Source organism: Elephantulus edwardii, unplaced genomic scaffold (assembly GCF_000299155.1).
Source record: "Elephantulus edwardii isolate Elephantulus edwardi_28Jun2011 unplaced genomic scaffold, EleEdw1.0 scaffold00244, whole genome shotgun sequence".
Taxonomy (NCBI): domain Eukaryota; kingdom Metazoa; phylum Chordata; class Mammalia; order Macroscelidea; family Macroscelididae; genus Elephantulus; species Elephantulus edwardii.
In genome coordinates this window covers 2,434,630-2,447,987 of record NW_006399994.1, presented here as the reverse complement: position 1 = coordinate 2,447,987, position 13,358 = coordinate 2,434,630, and the positions used below count along the sequence as shown (strand labels likewise).

Genomic DNA, 13,358 nt, shown 5'->3' with positions numbered 1-13,358 from the left:
CTGTGAGTTGCAAGTGACTGGATGGCACATAACAACACAACAACATTAGTCTTTTAGAAAGACTAATAGGCCAGGTCAAAACAACAGCTTCCAAAGAAATTCCAAACCCTTACATACCAACAGGCATAATGCTGAACTACTTTCCAATACTCTGATGCATGGTATTTATACTGGTTTGGTGCACTGTCTTAAGAGGGACCACTCTGTTAATATTAAACTTCACCATTTCCTTGGATACTTACAAAGACATATTTTTCATGATGCTTCCAGTTTGAATTGATCTCTTTACCTTGAACTTCTACAGTCATGTCTCCTGATCTTTTCTATGGAATTTACCACTTCCTACTGTATGTAATTAATGTGACTACATAAACAACCATTAGTCCTTCCTCCAAACAGGCATAAGGAGGTGGAGGGGTGGAGGAAGAGCAACTGGAGGAGGACTCTGAACACGAAGATAATAGATTTCCATACTGCCTCCACTTCATATACACAGATAATGGAGAAAGATGTGTAAGAATTTGAGCCCATCCAAAACAGAGGAGGGAAAAATTTTCATTTATAAAAGTTGACATGGTATTTGTTTAACTACTGGGAGCCATGAGGACAATGTAGCCATGTTCTTTGGAAAAGTGCTTGTACTTTTCACAAACTGCACACAAAGGGAGGCCTCAAGGCCAAGTCTGAAACGAAAACGGCTCTTCATGAGGTTAAACACAAACTTTATTGTGAGCCAGAGAAATCTTAGTAGGTTATGTCACCTTTAGAAAAAATGTTTCTCTTCCTTAATATGGATTTCTGCAGTGACTCATGCCTCTTATGGCATTCAAGCACCTTCGGGGGAAATTCAGGACTGATACACACATGCACACACATGCACACAGGGGTGTGTACATGTGTGGATTCAAACAAGCTTCAAGTGTGCCAGGAAGTGAGGAAGGCTGAGAGTAAGTATGAAAGTAACTTTACATATTATCACTGAAGCTTCTCAAATGCCTCTGACATATCTGTACTTTCTGGATCAAGGATCATTGTACAGACAGGGACCTTATCCTCAAAACATTAAATGAGCTCATGTAAAGGGCCAAGACAGAGGTTTCACGATTCTAATCTCCATTTCCAGCAATCTCAATCTCTCTTAATTTCTTTTGCTGTTGGGAAAAATTCATTCTTTCCAGGATCATTAGAAGTATTCCTGCTCCAACCGGTCCTTTGTCCTACCATCTACAACTCAGCCATCCAGTCATTGTTCCAGTCAGCTGTCCATCTGTCCAGCTATTCCCAGGCCCAAACTACGATGTGCATCAGTGCTATATATGTGTGTATGTTGTCACAAGACATAAGACAATGTTCCTATTTCCCACCCCGCCCTAGGGTTTACCCCCTTGTGCCTCTCCTCCTCATCAAAGATTCACAAAGGAGAGAGAAACTAAGATGGTAAGACACAACAGCACCTTTTAAACACAAGTTCAGCATCTCTACTAGGGGGTACTAAGACAGAGTGAGAAGAACCAGCCCTCTGAATCCAAGTATCCTGGTTCTAGACTACCCCTGCTATCTACTGGATAATCCATTTCTCCTCTCTGAGCCTCAATGTAACTATGTGAAAAATTAAGATGAGAGTCACACATAGTTAGGCATATATGAAACACACTTTCTAGACTATGCCAGTCATTCTTCTACGGGTCAGTTCTCACTCTACAGTGCTCAACAACAACAACAACAACATATACTATTTAGTACTATGCTACCTACTATAGCATGATAAATGACAGCTATTATTACTGATAGTGCCAGATAAGTATTAGTTGTATTATTATTATTATTATTAAAAGTTTTGTCCTTGGTAAGCTCCCTAAGATTGCTAAGCTTTCTGAAACACATTGTCTTTTTTGAAGAATCTATTTTTTTTCTTCTTTTACAAGGGGAAAAAAAGGGTTTCTTGACACTTCCTGTCATTAGAAAGGGATACAATATGAACAAGGATAGAAAAAAATGAAGAGAATTTGCAAAAATGGGTGAAATGCACAAAGAAAAGAAAAAGAATCCTTGAATACTTCCAGGGGTCTAATGATTTAAAATACACTTTTTTTAAAAAGTTTTAATAATTACAAAAACCTTAGAAAAGACCAACCCCTGTAATTTCTTTTTAATCTTTGCTTAATAAACAATACATTTCTTGGTTGAATCTACTGAAACCAACAAAACAAAAATCCAGGCATTCCTGCAGCCCTTGAAGCAGAACGGTCGTGGATTCTGGCCCACTCCGATCATTAACCACTAGGCCACCAGTACAGTGTGTCCTGGAGCAGCCTGTGAGAGAAAACCCCAGGAATACAGTGTGGGCACAGCCTGTGAAAGAGAACCCGAATAATACAATGCCAGGGTAGCCCCTGTGAAAGAGAACCCCAGGAATACAGTGTGGGCACAGCCTGTGAAAGAGAACCTGAAGAATACAGTGCCCGGGCAGCCTGTGCAAGAGAACCCCAGGAATACAGTGTGGGCAGTTTGGTTTTTACTGTTTTACTCACATCACGCTCAAATCTAGACTATGATCATTTCAAAGGGCATTGCTTCGCAGACACATTTTCTCTTCCGTTCCAAAGGCATGTGAATAAGAAAGAACTACACAGATTCCTTATTAAATATGTAATAATGGATTCCTACTAACTTATTTTTCCTCTTATAATCAATTTTTTTAATTACTAAGCCTTCTCTTTATATTTTTTCATCACTCTCTAAACAAACCAGTAAAACCGGTAGAGTGTTAGTTTGTGTGCTGCTATCAAAGAATGGTGATATCAAGCACAGGATAGGATATTATTAATAAGAAAGGAGACTCTAAAAAGGAGTGTCCGGACATGGAATTAAATAGTAGAGGACATAAAAAGTATATTTCTGATGAAATAAAGCAGAGGTTGCTAATAACTCAGAGCTTCCAACCCCTCAAAAGCACCTTTGTAAGTTTCCAGGTTGTCGGAACCTACTCTCTCAGAAAGAGCCGAGATGATAGAAATGTTGATGGTGATTAGAATGGAAACAGCATGAACAATAAATTCACACTGTCTTTGTTTTATGCACTGACTAACTGACTTATTAAAAACTACTTTTAACATATTTAAGGAATCAGATACTATTTCTTCACAATGAAACCATTAGGCTCAAAAAGAAGGTGCCTCTGGTCCTCTAATGCTATGTGAAGATGGCATGTCCAGGTCATGGGAGATAACGGGGCTCATTTCCAGTGCTCTGACCCCTGTAATAAGGATCACACCCACGAGGCTCATTACATGCCTCCTCCTCTAGAACACTGCCTGACACTCAGAAATGCCTGTGGGACACATGATGGGCCCCCTGCCATCCCAATCTGTAAATAAGGTAGCTTCTTTCATTGCCATCAAGTTGAACTGATTCACAGCTGACCCTCTAACAGGTTCAGGAGGCTGTAAATCACAGGAAAGGAGATTTCTCCAATAGAGCATGAGCATGAGGAAACTGGATCAAATCACATTAAGCTCTGAGGCACTATGGTTCTGACACTCCATCTGGCTGACCTTAAAGCATGACTAAACTTGCTCTTCTCAAAGATGGCACCACCATTTAGTGAAGAAAGAAACACAACTTGACAATCCTTAGTTCTCTTGTGCCAACCTAATTTTCACTCGTCTTCTCCTTTTTAACAGCAAGTAGTCCATTGCTTCCATATCCCAGATAGTGGCATTTCACTTTAATTGAGTTTAAGTAAACTCTTATAACCTTTTTATGTAGCTGAAACCAGCCATGCTTCAACTTTACATATAAAATAAGAACAAGATAAATGCATTCCCTACCACCCCACTCAACCAGGTGTATTGACAGAGTGACTGCAGGAATGGGCTTAAGTGTGTCAGACATGGTGAGGATCACACAGCTTAAAACAGGGTTCAGGTTTGTTGCTCGTAGGGCACCATGAGTCCTGTTCACTTAGACGGCACCTAACCACAACTACTCCACTAACCTCTCAGGTTATATTCTCCACTAGCTTCCTAATCACTAATCCCATATCTGCTGCTCAATAATCTGCCAAAGTCCCTGACAACATAGGCATCTTGTCATTCAGATTATATACATACAAAACTATATTAAGCTCCTTATTCCCAAAACATAACTGCATTAACCTTAGCACAATGGTTCCCATGTCTTAAAGAACATTTTTATTTGACATTCTCAAGATGTCCTCAATGTACCAGAATCAATAACATGTACTAGAAAGTATCAGCGACGTAGCCCAGGTCCCTTGTACCTCACACGGGGGTTAATCTCTGGGTTAACAGTCTTTCAACTGCTTTGGTTTGAAATATTAAACTGTATGGAAACGTAAAAGGATAAGAATAACACAAAGGACATCTATATCCACTTTACTCAAATTTTCCTACTATTATTATATTACCCCTTCATGTATTTGCACACTAGCTTGCTTGCATGTGTAGTTGCTTGTGCTAATGCATATTTTTATTTGTCTCTGAACCACTCACTGGTACATGATCCAGGGGCAAGATGATGATAGATAGATAGATAATAGATAATTAGATAGATAGATGATAGATAGATAATAGATAATTAGATAGATAGATAGATGATAGATAGATAGATAGATGATAGATAGATAGATAGATAGATGATAGATAGATAGATAGATAGATAGATAGATAGATAGATAGATGATAGAATTTTCATTATCCTCAGAACCACTCAATGGTAAGTAAGATGGAGCTCTGGTGGCCTATTGGTAAGAAGCTTGCTGCCAACTCAAAAGCATGTGATTTGAAACCACCCTCTGTTCTGCAGGAGAAATATGGGCAATCTCCTTCTGTGCAATGCACTGCCACTGAAATCCCACCAGAGAGTCAGCTGTTATGGTTCCAACTCCACAGTATATAATGTATATATATCATTGTGTTGTTGTGTACTGTCGAGTTGAAACTGAGCCATAGCTAACCCTCTAATGGGTTTTCAGAGGCAGTTAATTGCAGGAGAGGAGATTACCCCTCCTTCTTCTATGAACAGCCAGTGGGCTCAAACTGTGTGCCTTAGGGATTGCAGCACAGCTTCTTGCCACTACTGTTCTTTATCCTCAGATAGGAATTATTTCTATTTTAAATCAGAATAGCTTTGTTCACAATAGCAAGGAGTTGGAAACAACCTAAGTGCCCATCAACAAATGAATGGATAAAGAAGCTGTGGTATATTCACACAATGGAGTACTATACTGAAGTGAAAAACAAGGAATTCATGCAATATTATTCAAAATGGGTGACCTTGGAGAACATTATGCTGAGTGAAATATCTCAGTCACAAAAGGACAAACACTGCATAGTGACACAGCTGTAGAATGGGACTGACATCAAGGTTGGGGTAAGAATGAGAAAAACTGGATGAATTATGTATACTGCATTGAAATGGATGAGCAAGAGAACACTTTAAAAGCAATATATTATAGGGCATTATGATTATCATAAGAGTCCGGAATGAAGGTTGCATACTGGAATATATTCGGGGTGGGGGGGCAGGGATTGTATACAAATGAAGCAATTTTTTTTTTTTACTTTTCAAAGAGCGAACTGGGGATGAGGGGGAGAAAAGTGCAACAGTGAACGAATGGAAATCCAAAATCTCTGTAAATGTTCATTGAAATGAATAATAAAAATTAAAAGAATAGTAGAAAAATAGTATGTTGAATATATTTTTTAAAAAAATTCTTTAAAATAAGATTTCAAGAACAGTATCCAAGCAGTATGAGAGGTCTATTCAGGATGGTCAGCTCCTCTTATTCATGAGATTGGCGATGGTCCCAGACAGAGAATAAACAAGCACACACCTCTATTTTCTTTTATAAGGAAGGATAAAAACCGTGGACATCACTATCAAGGCTGACAACTTCCAGAATCCGTTCCCATCTGTGAAAGCACAGGCTGGCCCTGCAGGAATGAGATCCAGCTGTATACTGTAGGCGCTCTCCCAAAACTCTGTGCTGCAGAGGAAACCTGTGTTCAGAGTCACCTCTTCCACTTGTAAAGTCATAAAAATATTCCTAGTCTCCTTTCATTAAGATCAGACATCCTTACACAAGAAAGAGCTACTCACTACTTCTCTCGTTAAAACCTGAGAACGTAACAGTTGCCACCTGCTACATTTCACTCTGGATGGTGCAGCCATGTTACCTGGGGTACCTCAGCTGCATCCCAAAGACTAACTTGTCCCTTGGTTTCCTAAGTCTGCACTGTACCAAGACCAAAGTGTGCACAGAGGGGATAAACAAGGTAAATGCACTCCATTATTAACTATGCCATGGCCAAACTGTTTTTTCTTTGGTAACGAAGGGGTTGGCTTTTGTGGTAATTACTGCTGATTAACTTTTCTATGATTGCATCCCTTGGGGTTATGCAGACTTTCTTGTTGAAAGGATCTTTCAAAATCTGTTCTTCAAAAAAAAAATCTACATGTCAACTAGTGTAAACCAAAAAAGAATCATTTTTGTGGATGCAAAACATTGCAGGGAAAATTACACCATACTTGAAAAGGAAAACACAAAAGCAGCAGAAAGTAGAAACTGAATGCATGCGTAGAGCTCTGTAAATCCCACAAGTACTGGATGTGTTTAAATCAACAAGACTCTTTATTGCCAAGGTAACTCCAAGGTAACCCTGATTAAGTGAACCCAAAACATGTACCTTGTCCTCCACCTCCATCTTTAAAGAAAAGTGCACATGCATAATATAAAACAAAGTTAAGTAAGTTCAAACCGAAAGGAAAAACAGACAAATAAGTAGGTTTATCTCAGAAGCCTATATGTAAAAGAATTGTATAGAGAGAGTTTTACAAAGACATGTATTAGCACGCACTTCATCAGAAAACAGTCTGGCAAAGCAACAAGGAAAAGAAAGGTAAGAATATGAAAATGTCTGGTCTGTTTTCTCTGGGGGAAATAAAAGATATGGTGATATACCTTGTTTCGATGCCCTTCGTCGAATCTTCATTCTGGGGAAGGAAGGCCAGGAGTAGTTAAAAGGTGAGTCAGAGTCAGAATCCATCTTTGTGTTTTGGTGGAATCAAACAGATTAATCAGCAGCGACTCGGGAAGAACTCCGGTGTCCCAGCCAGGAGGAGTCTCCCCCGTGTGATGTACAAGGAAGGAATGAGCTAGATGAGACAGCTTGTGAACACCGGGGAGAGAGAGAGAGAGGCAATAAATGTTTTGCTTCCTTCAGGCGTTCAGGCATGTAGACGAGAAGGAGGCTGTAAATATTAAAGCCAAACTAGGGAAATAGAGGAGGGAGAGAGAGAGGGAGAGGGAGCTAGGCGTTGGGCTGATCCATCGCAGTCCAGTTATTCAAAAGGTCATTGGGAGCAAATGAATCATTAACTCCCCTCTCCAAGTTGCTGGAAATAGAAATGAAGGAGGAAAGTAGCTGTGAACGGAAAGAAAGCTGCCTGGGATTCGAGAAAAGGCTCCAAATGCAGCGCTTGTTTTGCTCTGGAACTAGAGGATCATTTCCCAGAAAAGCCACCCTGTGCAGTCTGAGATAAAGGTTGAGGTTTATGTGTGTGGACAGCCAGAAAGTGTGATCCACAGGCAAATAAAGGCCATCATCCTCAGGGCAGGGCTCTGTCCGGAGCAATCTATTCTTTCATACCTCTGGCAGTTTGGGCAGTTTTTCAGATCCAAGAGCCAAAACAGCCCCGATAATTGATTTAACAATCCAGTCTCCCCATCTTTTAAAACCCACGAATGGTGGGAGCTTTAACTTTTATACAAAATTGCACACCTCTCATTAGATTCATGAAGCAGTCCAGTACTATTTAGCACAAAGAAGGCATTTTTTTCCCTTAATGTGTTACCAAGTTTAGCCAACAGTCTTTAAAGATTCGGGCGCCTCTGTAGCTCTGATCTAAACTTTCTGCCCACCTCAATAGAGCTGGTGACTAATTTACCACAAACCATCTGGCTTCTTACCCAGGCTCCCCCAACAACTCCCTGGTAATTAGTATTCAGTAGAAGCCCTTTACTGCCTCCCCAACAAATTGTGATCAAACGGATTTCCCTGCTGCCCACAGGCAAGAATATATGTGTATGTAAGCACACGTGCGCGCGCGCGCACACACACACACACACACACACACGCGCGCGCGCGCGCATTCTCATGCCTCAAATAAGATTGAGCACCACAGCCAAGATCTGTGCAAGAAAAACTACATGCCAAGGCTCCCAGGAGAGTATCACTGGTCATTTCATTTCACAGTAGTGATATGGTAAGACGTGTCCTGTGAGGTCATCTGACATGCAGGTGAAATAAAGAAGAATGGAAACAATCTGAGAGGCCTTTCAACTCTACAGATTTGGAACACGGACATGGGTCTTAACTAACACTCACTTTTTTTGGTTTTCTACTTCAATTATTTCCCAAATTGTTGGCATATTGCGCCTCGCAAGTGTAAGAAAACAGATTTCTATCCTGCTTAATGACAGCTCATCTTGCTGATGCGACAGGGGTGCGTTAAGGCTGGCAGATACTGTTGTTGTTAGGTGCCACTGAGTCGAGCTCAACTCATAGAGATCCTAGGAACAAAAGATCTGAACCCTGTTCTATCCTGTGCCATCCTCACACTTCCTGACACACAAGAGCCCATTGCAGCAGTCACCTCATCAATCCACCTGGCTGAGGGTCTTCCTCTTCTTCACCAACCCTCCACAATTCCTTCCAAATTCTTGAGGAGTATTGATGTCAGATTGAGGACTAAGGTGCTTCTGATTCAGGCCATGATCTTTCTGATTATTTACTATACATCTGAGAGCTGGACAGTGAATAAGGATTATGGGAAATGAATTAATACCTTTGAGTTGTGGTGTTGGAGAAGAGCACTGAACATCCCATGAACGGCCAAGAGAACAAACAAATACATACTGGAGATGGTGCAGCCGGAGTACTCTTTGGAGGAAAGAATGATGAGGCTTTGCCTCACATAGTTTGGACATGTTGCTAGGAAAGGCTATTCCTTTGAGAGGGACATGATGCTGGGAAGGATGAAGGCTGACAGATAAAAGGCGGAAACTCACTTATTTGCAAATGTAAGCCAAGATCAGAACTATATAAATATATACATCAGAACTATATGAATACAAATATATAAATCGTTGTTGTCTTTTTAAATGACTTGCTATGTACCATAGAACCAGAATGAATCATAATAAATAGTTTCAACCAATCACACCACAGTGAAAATAAGCATTATTATATTTCCTACTTTGTAAGCCAATTTAATAAATATGTATTTTTTTAAATCAGCTGTGTACAATTGTAAAAACAACTACTCCTAACTCTTAGACTAAGCAAAAGAGTTTTATTCCAAGTGACCTAAAAAGGAAAACGAAAACTCTCATGGATGATTCTTTCTATTAATTCTCAGTTTTAGGGACAATAGTAGTTCTAGGCTCATTGTAGATATTTGTTGAAGATGAATTAATCATACTATTAAATATCAACAGAGAGTGTATGCATGGATCTCAGCTGATGGAAGACTGATAAATTATCTATATTATGTAGATGGCACAATCTTGCTTGCTGAAAGTAACAAGGACTTGAAGCACTTACTGAAGATCAAAGACTCTAGCCTTCAGAAGGAATAAATATAAAGTAAAAAAAAATATTCCTATCTGGACCAATGGGCAACATCATGATAAATGAAGAAAAGATTGAGATGTCAAAGATTTCATTTTTCTTAGTCCTACAACCGAAACTCAAGGAAACACAGTCATGAAATAAAACAAAACAGTGCACTGGGCAAATCTGCGGCCAAGGACCTCACTGGAGGTCTAAGCATCAGGGATGCCCATTTAAAGAGTGGGTTGCATACAACCTAAGCCATGGTAATTTCAATTGCTCCAAACACATGTGAAAGATAAACAATGAATTAAAAAACAAACAAACACAAAGAAGAACTGGTGACTTTGTATTGTGATATTTGCAAAGAATGTTAAATGTATCACAGATGGTAAAACAAAACAACAAATCTGGAAGCAGTGCTGACAGAGTGCTTGTTAGAGAGTGGGGATGGTGAGATTTCAATTCACAGACTTTGAGGACATTGTCAGAGGGGTTCACCCCTGAAAAAGGACATCACTCTTAGAAAAGAGGTGGGTCACTGAATGCGAGGAAGACCCTCAATGAAATGAACTGTCACTGGTCCCAGAGAATGAGCTTAAGCAAACACAGCTGAGATTATAAGGGTCCGGATCTGTCGCTTATAGCGTACTATGAGTCCTGTTCAACTAGACAGCAGCTAACCATGACTACTCCACTAATCTCTCAGGTTATGCTCTGTACCGGCTTCCTAATCATTAATCCCATGTCATTAATCTGCCAACTTCCCTGACAACATAGGCATCTAGTCATTTAGATTATAAAAATATAAAATGAAATTAAGCTTATTATTTCCCAAGCATAACTGGATTAGCCTTAGCATAGGACCAGGCCGGGTTCTGTTCTGTTGTGCATCAAGTCACAATAAACTGAAGCTGGCTCGACGGCACCTAACAACAGTCTCTATGCACAACTGAGAGAATAGCAGTAGTTAGTTACAAGCTAAGAACATCCACTGCCCCACTGCTCCCTGAGGATACAAGGATGGGCATAGAATCACCTCTAAAATGTCTGTGTAAAGGAAGGAAACTTTTCCATGTGGATTGTGACTAAAACAAAAATATAGCACAGTATCAAGAAATAGTGGTGGGTTTTTTCAAGTTCTCCTCCTAAAGGTGAGAGCTCTGGTGGCCTAGTGGGAAGTGCTGCCAAACCAAAGGCACATCGTTCAAATCCACCAGCTGCTTCACAGGAGAAAGAGGGCCAGTCTCCTCCTGTGAGACCTACTACCTCTAAAACCCTCTGAAAGGTCAGCCACGCATGGTTCTGACTCAGTGGCACACAGAAACAAGCAAAAACAATTCCTAAAGGATTTTACCAAGTTTTGAAAGAGAAACTTAGCCAAAATTGGTGATGGTTTTCATAGTTCTTTGGTTTCTAGAAGGTATTGAGATCCTATGCTTAAACGATTTTCCATGAGACATTATGCTTACATGATGTGGGTAATGGTGACAAGATTTTAGTATATGATAAATAGAACAAAAGGAATGCAGAGGCTCCCTGTTTTTCAAGTAGGCCAGAAGAGGCTACAACTACACATCAAGCAGAGTCCAGGCCAGAATTTCTCAGGGCTTCCAGAATGAAGAAAGGGGAGATGGATGTTTAAAATGCAGAGGATGAGATTCCTGCTTTAGATTGGAAATTGAATAAATCTGTTCTGGAAAACGATGTATTTGAATTTTGTAAATAAACCACTTTAATTTTTAAAAAAAATAACGAATCTCTAAAGGTGGAGCAGGAATTGGCGGGTAGAAGAATCTCCTAACCTGAGACAATTCTCAAGCACAGTGAAGTCCCAAGTCCGTCGAGTGTTGCAATGCTAACTCAAAGGCCTTGCCTCTCTGACAGTTCAAATCCACCAGTGAATCCATGGAAGAAAGATGGGTAGTCTCCTTCCTGGCAATTTACAGCCTCAGAAACCCAATGGAGGGTTAGCTATGAGCCAGAGAAGTTCCAAGTCAGTAACTTCATTGCGCCAGGCTGTATCATTGACAAGTCTAAAGAATAATCATGATAGATCAAGTGCACTTCAGGGCCAAACAGACAGTGAGATACAAAAGAACCTTGTACAAAATATCATAAGAAATAGAGATGCTAGCTTGCCTTCAAAGTCTTGGCTTGATAGGGATGGGCAAATGAGAAATGGGCTATCTAAAACGGAGATATTAAGGAACGAGACATAAAATAGCTGGCTTACATGCTTTCACAAATGTACTTATCAGTAAGATGATTCTAAGGGGGGAAATAACCCACAATATACAGGAATTAAATACAATGTAAGGGAAATACTGTATAGAACAGAATGTGCATACATGAAACTCAATAAATATGAATGACTGATGCAAGTCAATAAAAATATGTAATGTGTTATGTGCCATCAAGTCACCTGCGACTCATAGTGACCCTATGTACAACAGCCCTAAACTCTGCCCTATCCTGTGCCAATCTCACCATCTCCAACACACCTACCCCCATTACCCCAGTCACTGAATCAATCCATCTCATCGAGGGTCTTCCTCAAATGTGCTGTTCCTCCACTCTCCCAAGCATGACATCCCTCTCCAAGGACTACAACATGTCCAAAGTATGTCAGACAAAGCTTCAGAATCCTTACCTCCAAGGAGTAGCCTGGTTTCACCCTCTCCAGGACAAACCTGTTTGTTTTCCTAGCAGTCCACAGTATATTCAGTACTCTTCTCCAACACCACAGCATCAATTCTTCTATCATCCCTAGTCATTGTCCAGCTCTCTGATGTATAGCAAATGATTGCAAAGACCATGGCATCTATCAGGCGCACCTTAGTCTCCAGACTGATGTCTTTGAACTTCAGCACTTTAGAGAGGTCTCTAACCACAGACTTTTCCCACCACAATACGTCTTTTAATTTTCTGGCTGCTGGTGCCAAGAGTATTGACTGTGCAGCCAAGCAAACCAAAACTGTGAACAATCTCAATCTCTTCACCTTCCATTATGATGCTGCCAGTCCGCCCAGTGGTGAGAATATTTGTTTTCTTGATATTGAGCCTCAGTTCATACTGAAGACTGCAGTCCCTGATCTTCCACAGCAAATTCTTCAGGTTCTCCTCAGTTTCAGCAAGCAAGGTTGTGTAACATGCATAATGCAGATTGTTGATGATTCTTCCTCTAATCCTTATGCCACACTTCTCCTCATAGAGCCCAGCTTCCTGGATGACCTGTTCTGCATAAAGATTGAAAAGGTATGGAGACAGGATACAGCCCTGGCATACACCCTTCTCAACTGTGGACCATGCAGTGTTTCCTTGCTCTGTTTTGATGACTGCCTCCTGGTCCAAGTATAAGCTTTGCATTAACACAATCAAGTGTTCTGGAATTCCTGTAATATTTTTTTTCCATTAAAAGAATTTCTTCCCTAAAACAACTATGAGATATCATCTCACCCCAGTCAAAATAGCAAAATTTTCCTGTACCAGTCATATCTGATTTGATGGTACATGCACAAAAAATAATAAATAAAAGAAAATAAAAGTAAAAAAAAATAGCAAAATTTAACAGAACAGCAAGCAACAAATGCTGGCGAGGTTGTGGAGAAACTGGAACCCTGAATCACTGTTGGTGGGAGTGTAAAATGGTGCAACCCCTGTGGAAAGCAGTATGGCGCTTTCTCAAAAAGTTGCAAATAGAGATACCATTTGACCCAG

At 40.2% G+C, this 13,358-nt stretch overlaps 1 protein-coding gene across 1 annotated transcript in view; it reads right to left on the bottom strand.

The window, feature by feature from the left end:
• The window catches only part of ARHGEF28 (Rho guanine nucleotide exchange factor (GEF) 28), a 217,976-nt gene extending 210,906 nt beyond the window's left edge, over nt 1–7,070 (bottom strand). Inside the window, exon 1 of the mRNA XM_006899033.1 lies at nt 6,986–7,070. Within this exon, the coding sequence (XP_006899095.1) occupies nt 6,986–7,070 (85 nt within the window). The remainder of the gene's footprint in view (nt 1–6,985) is intronic.
• Nucleotides 7,071–13,358: the final 6,288 nt, after the last annotated feature.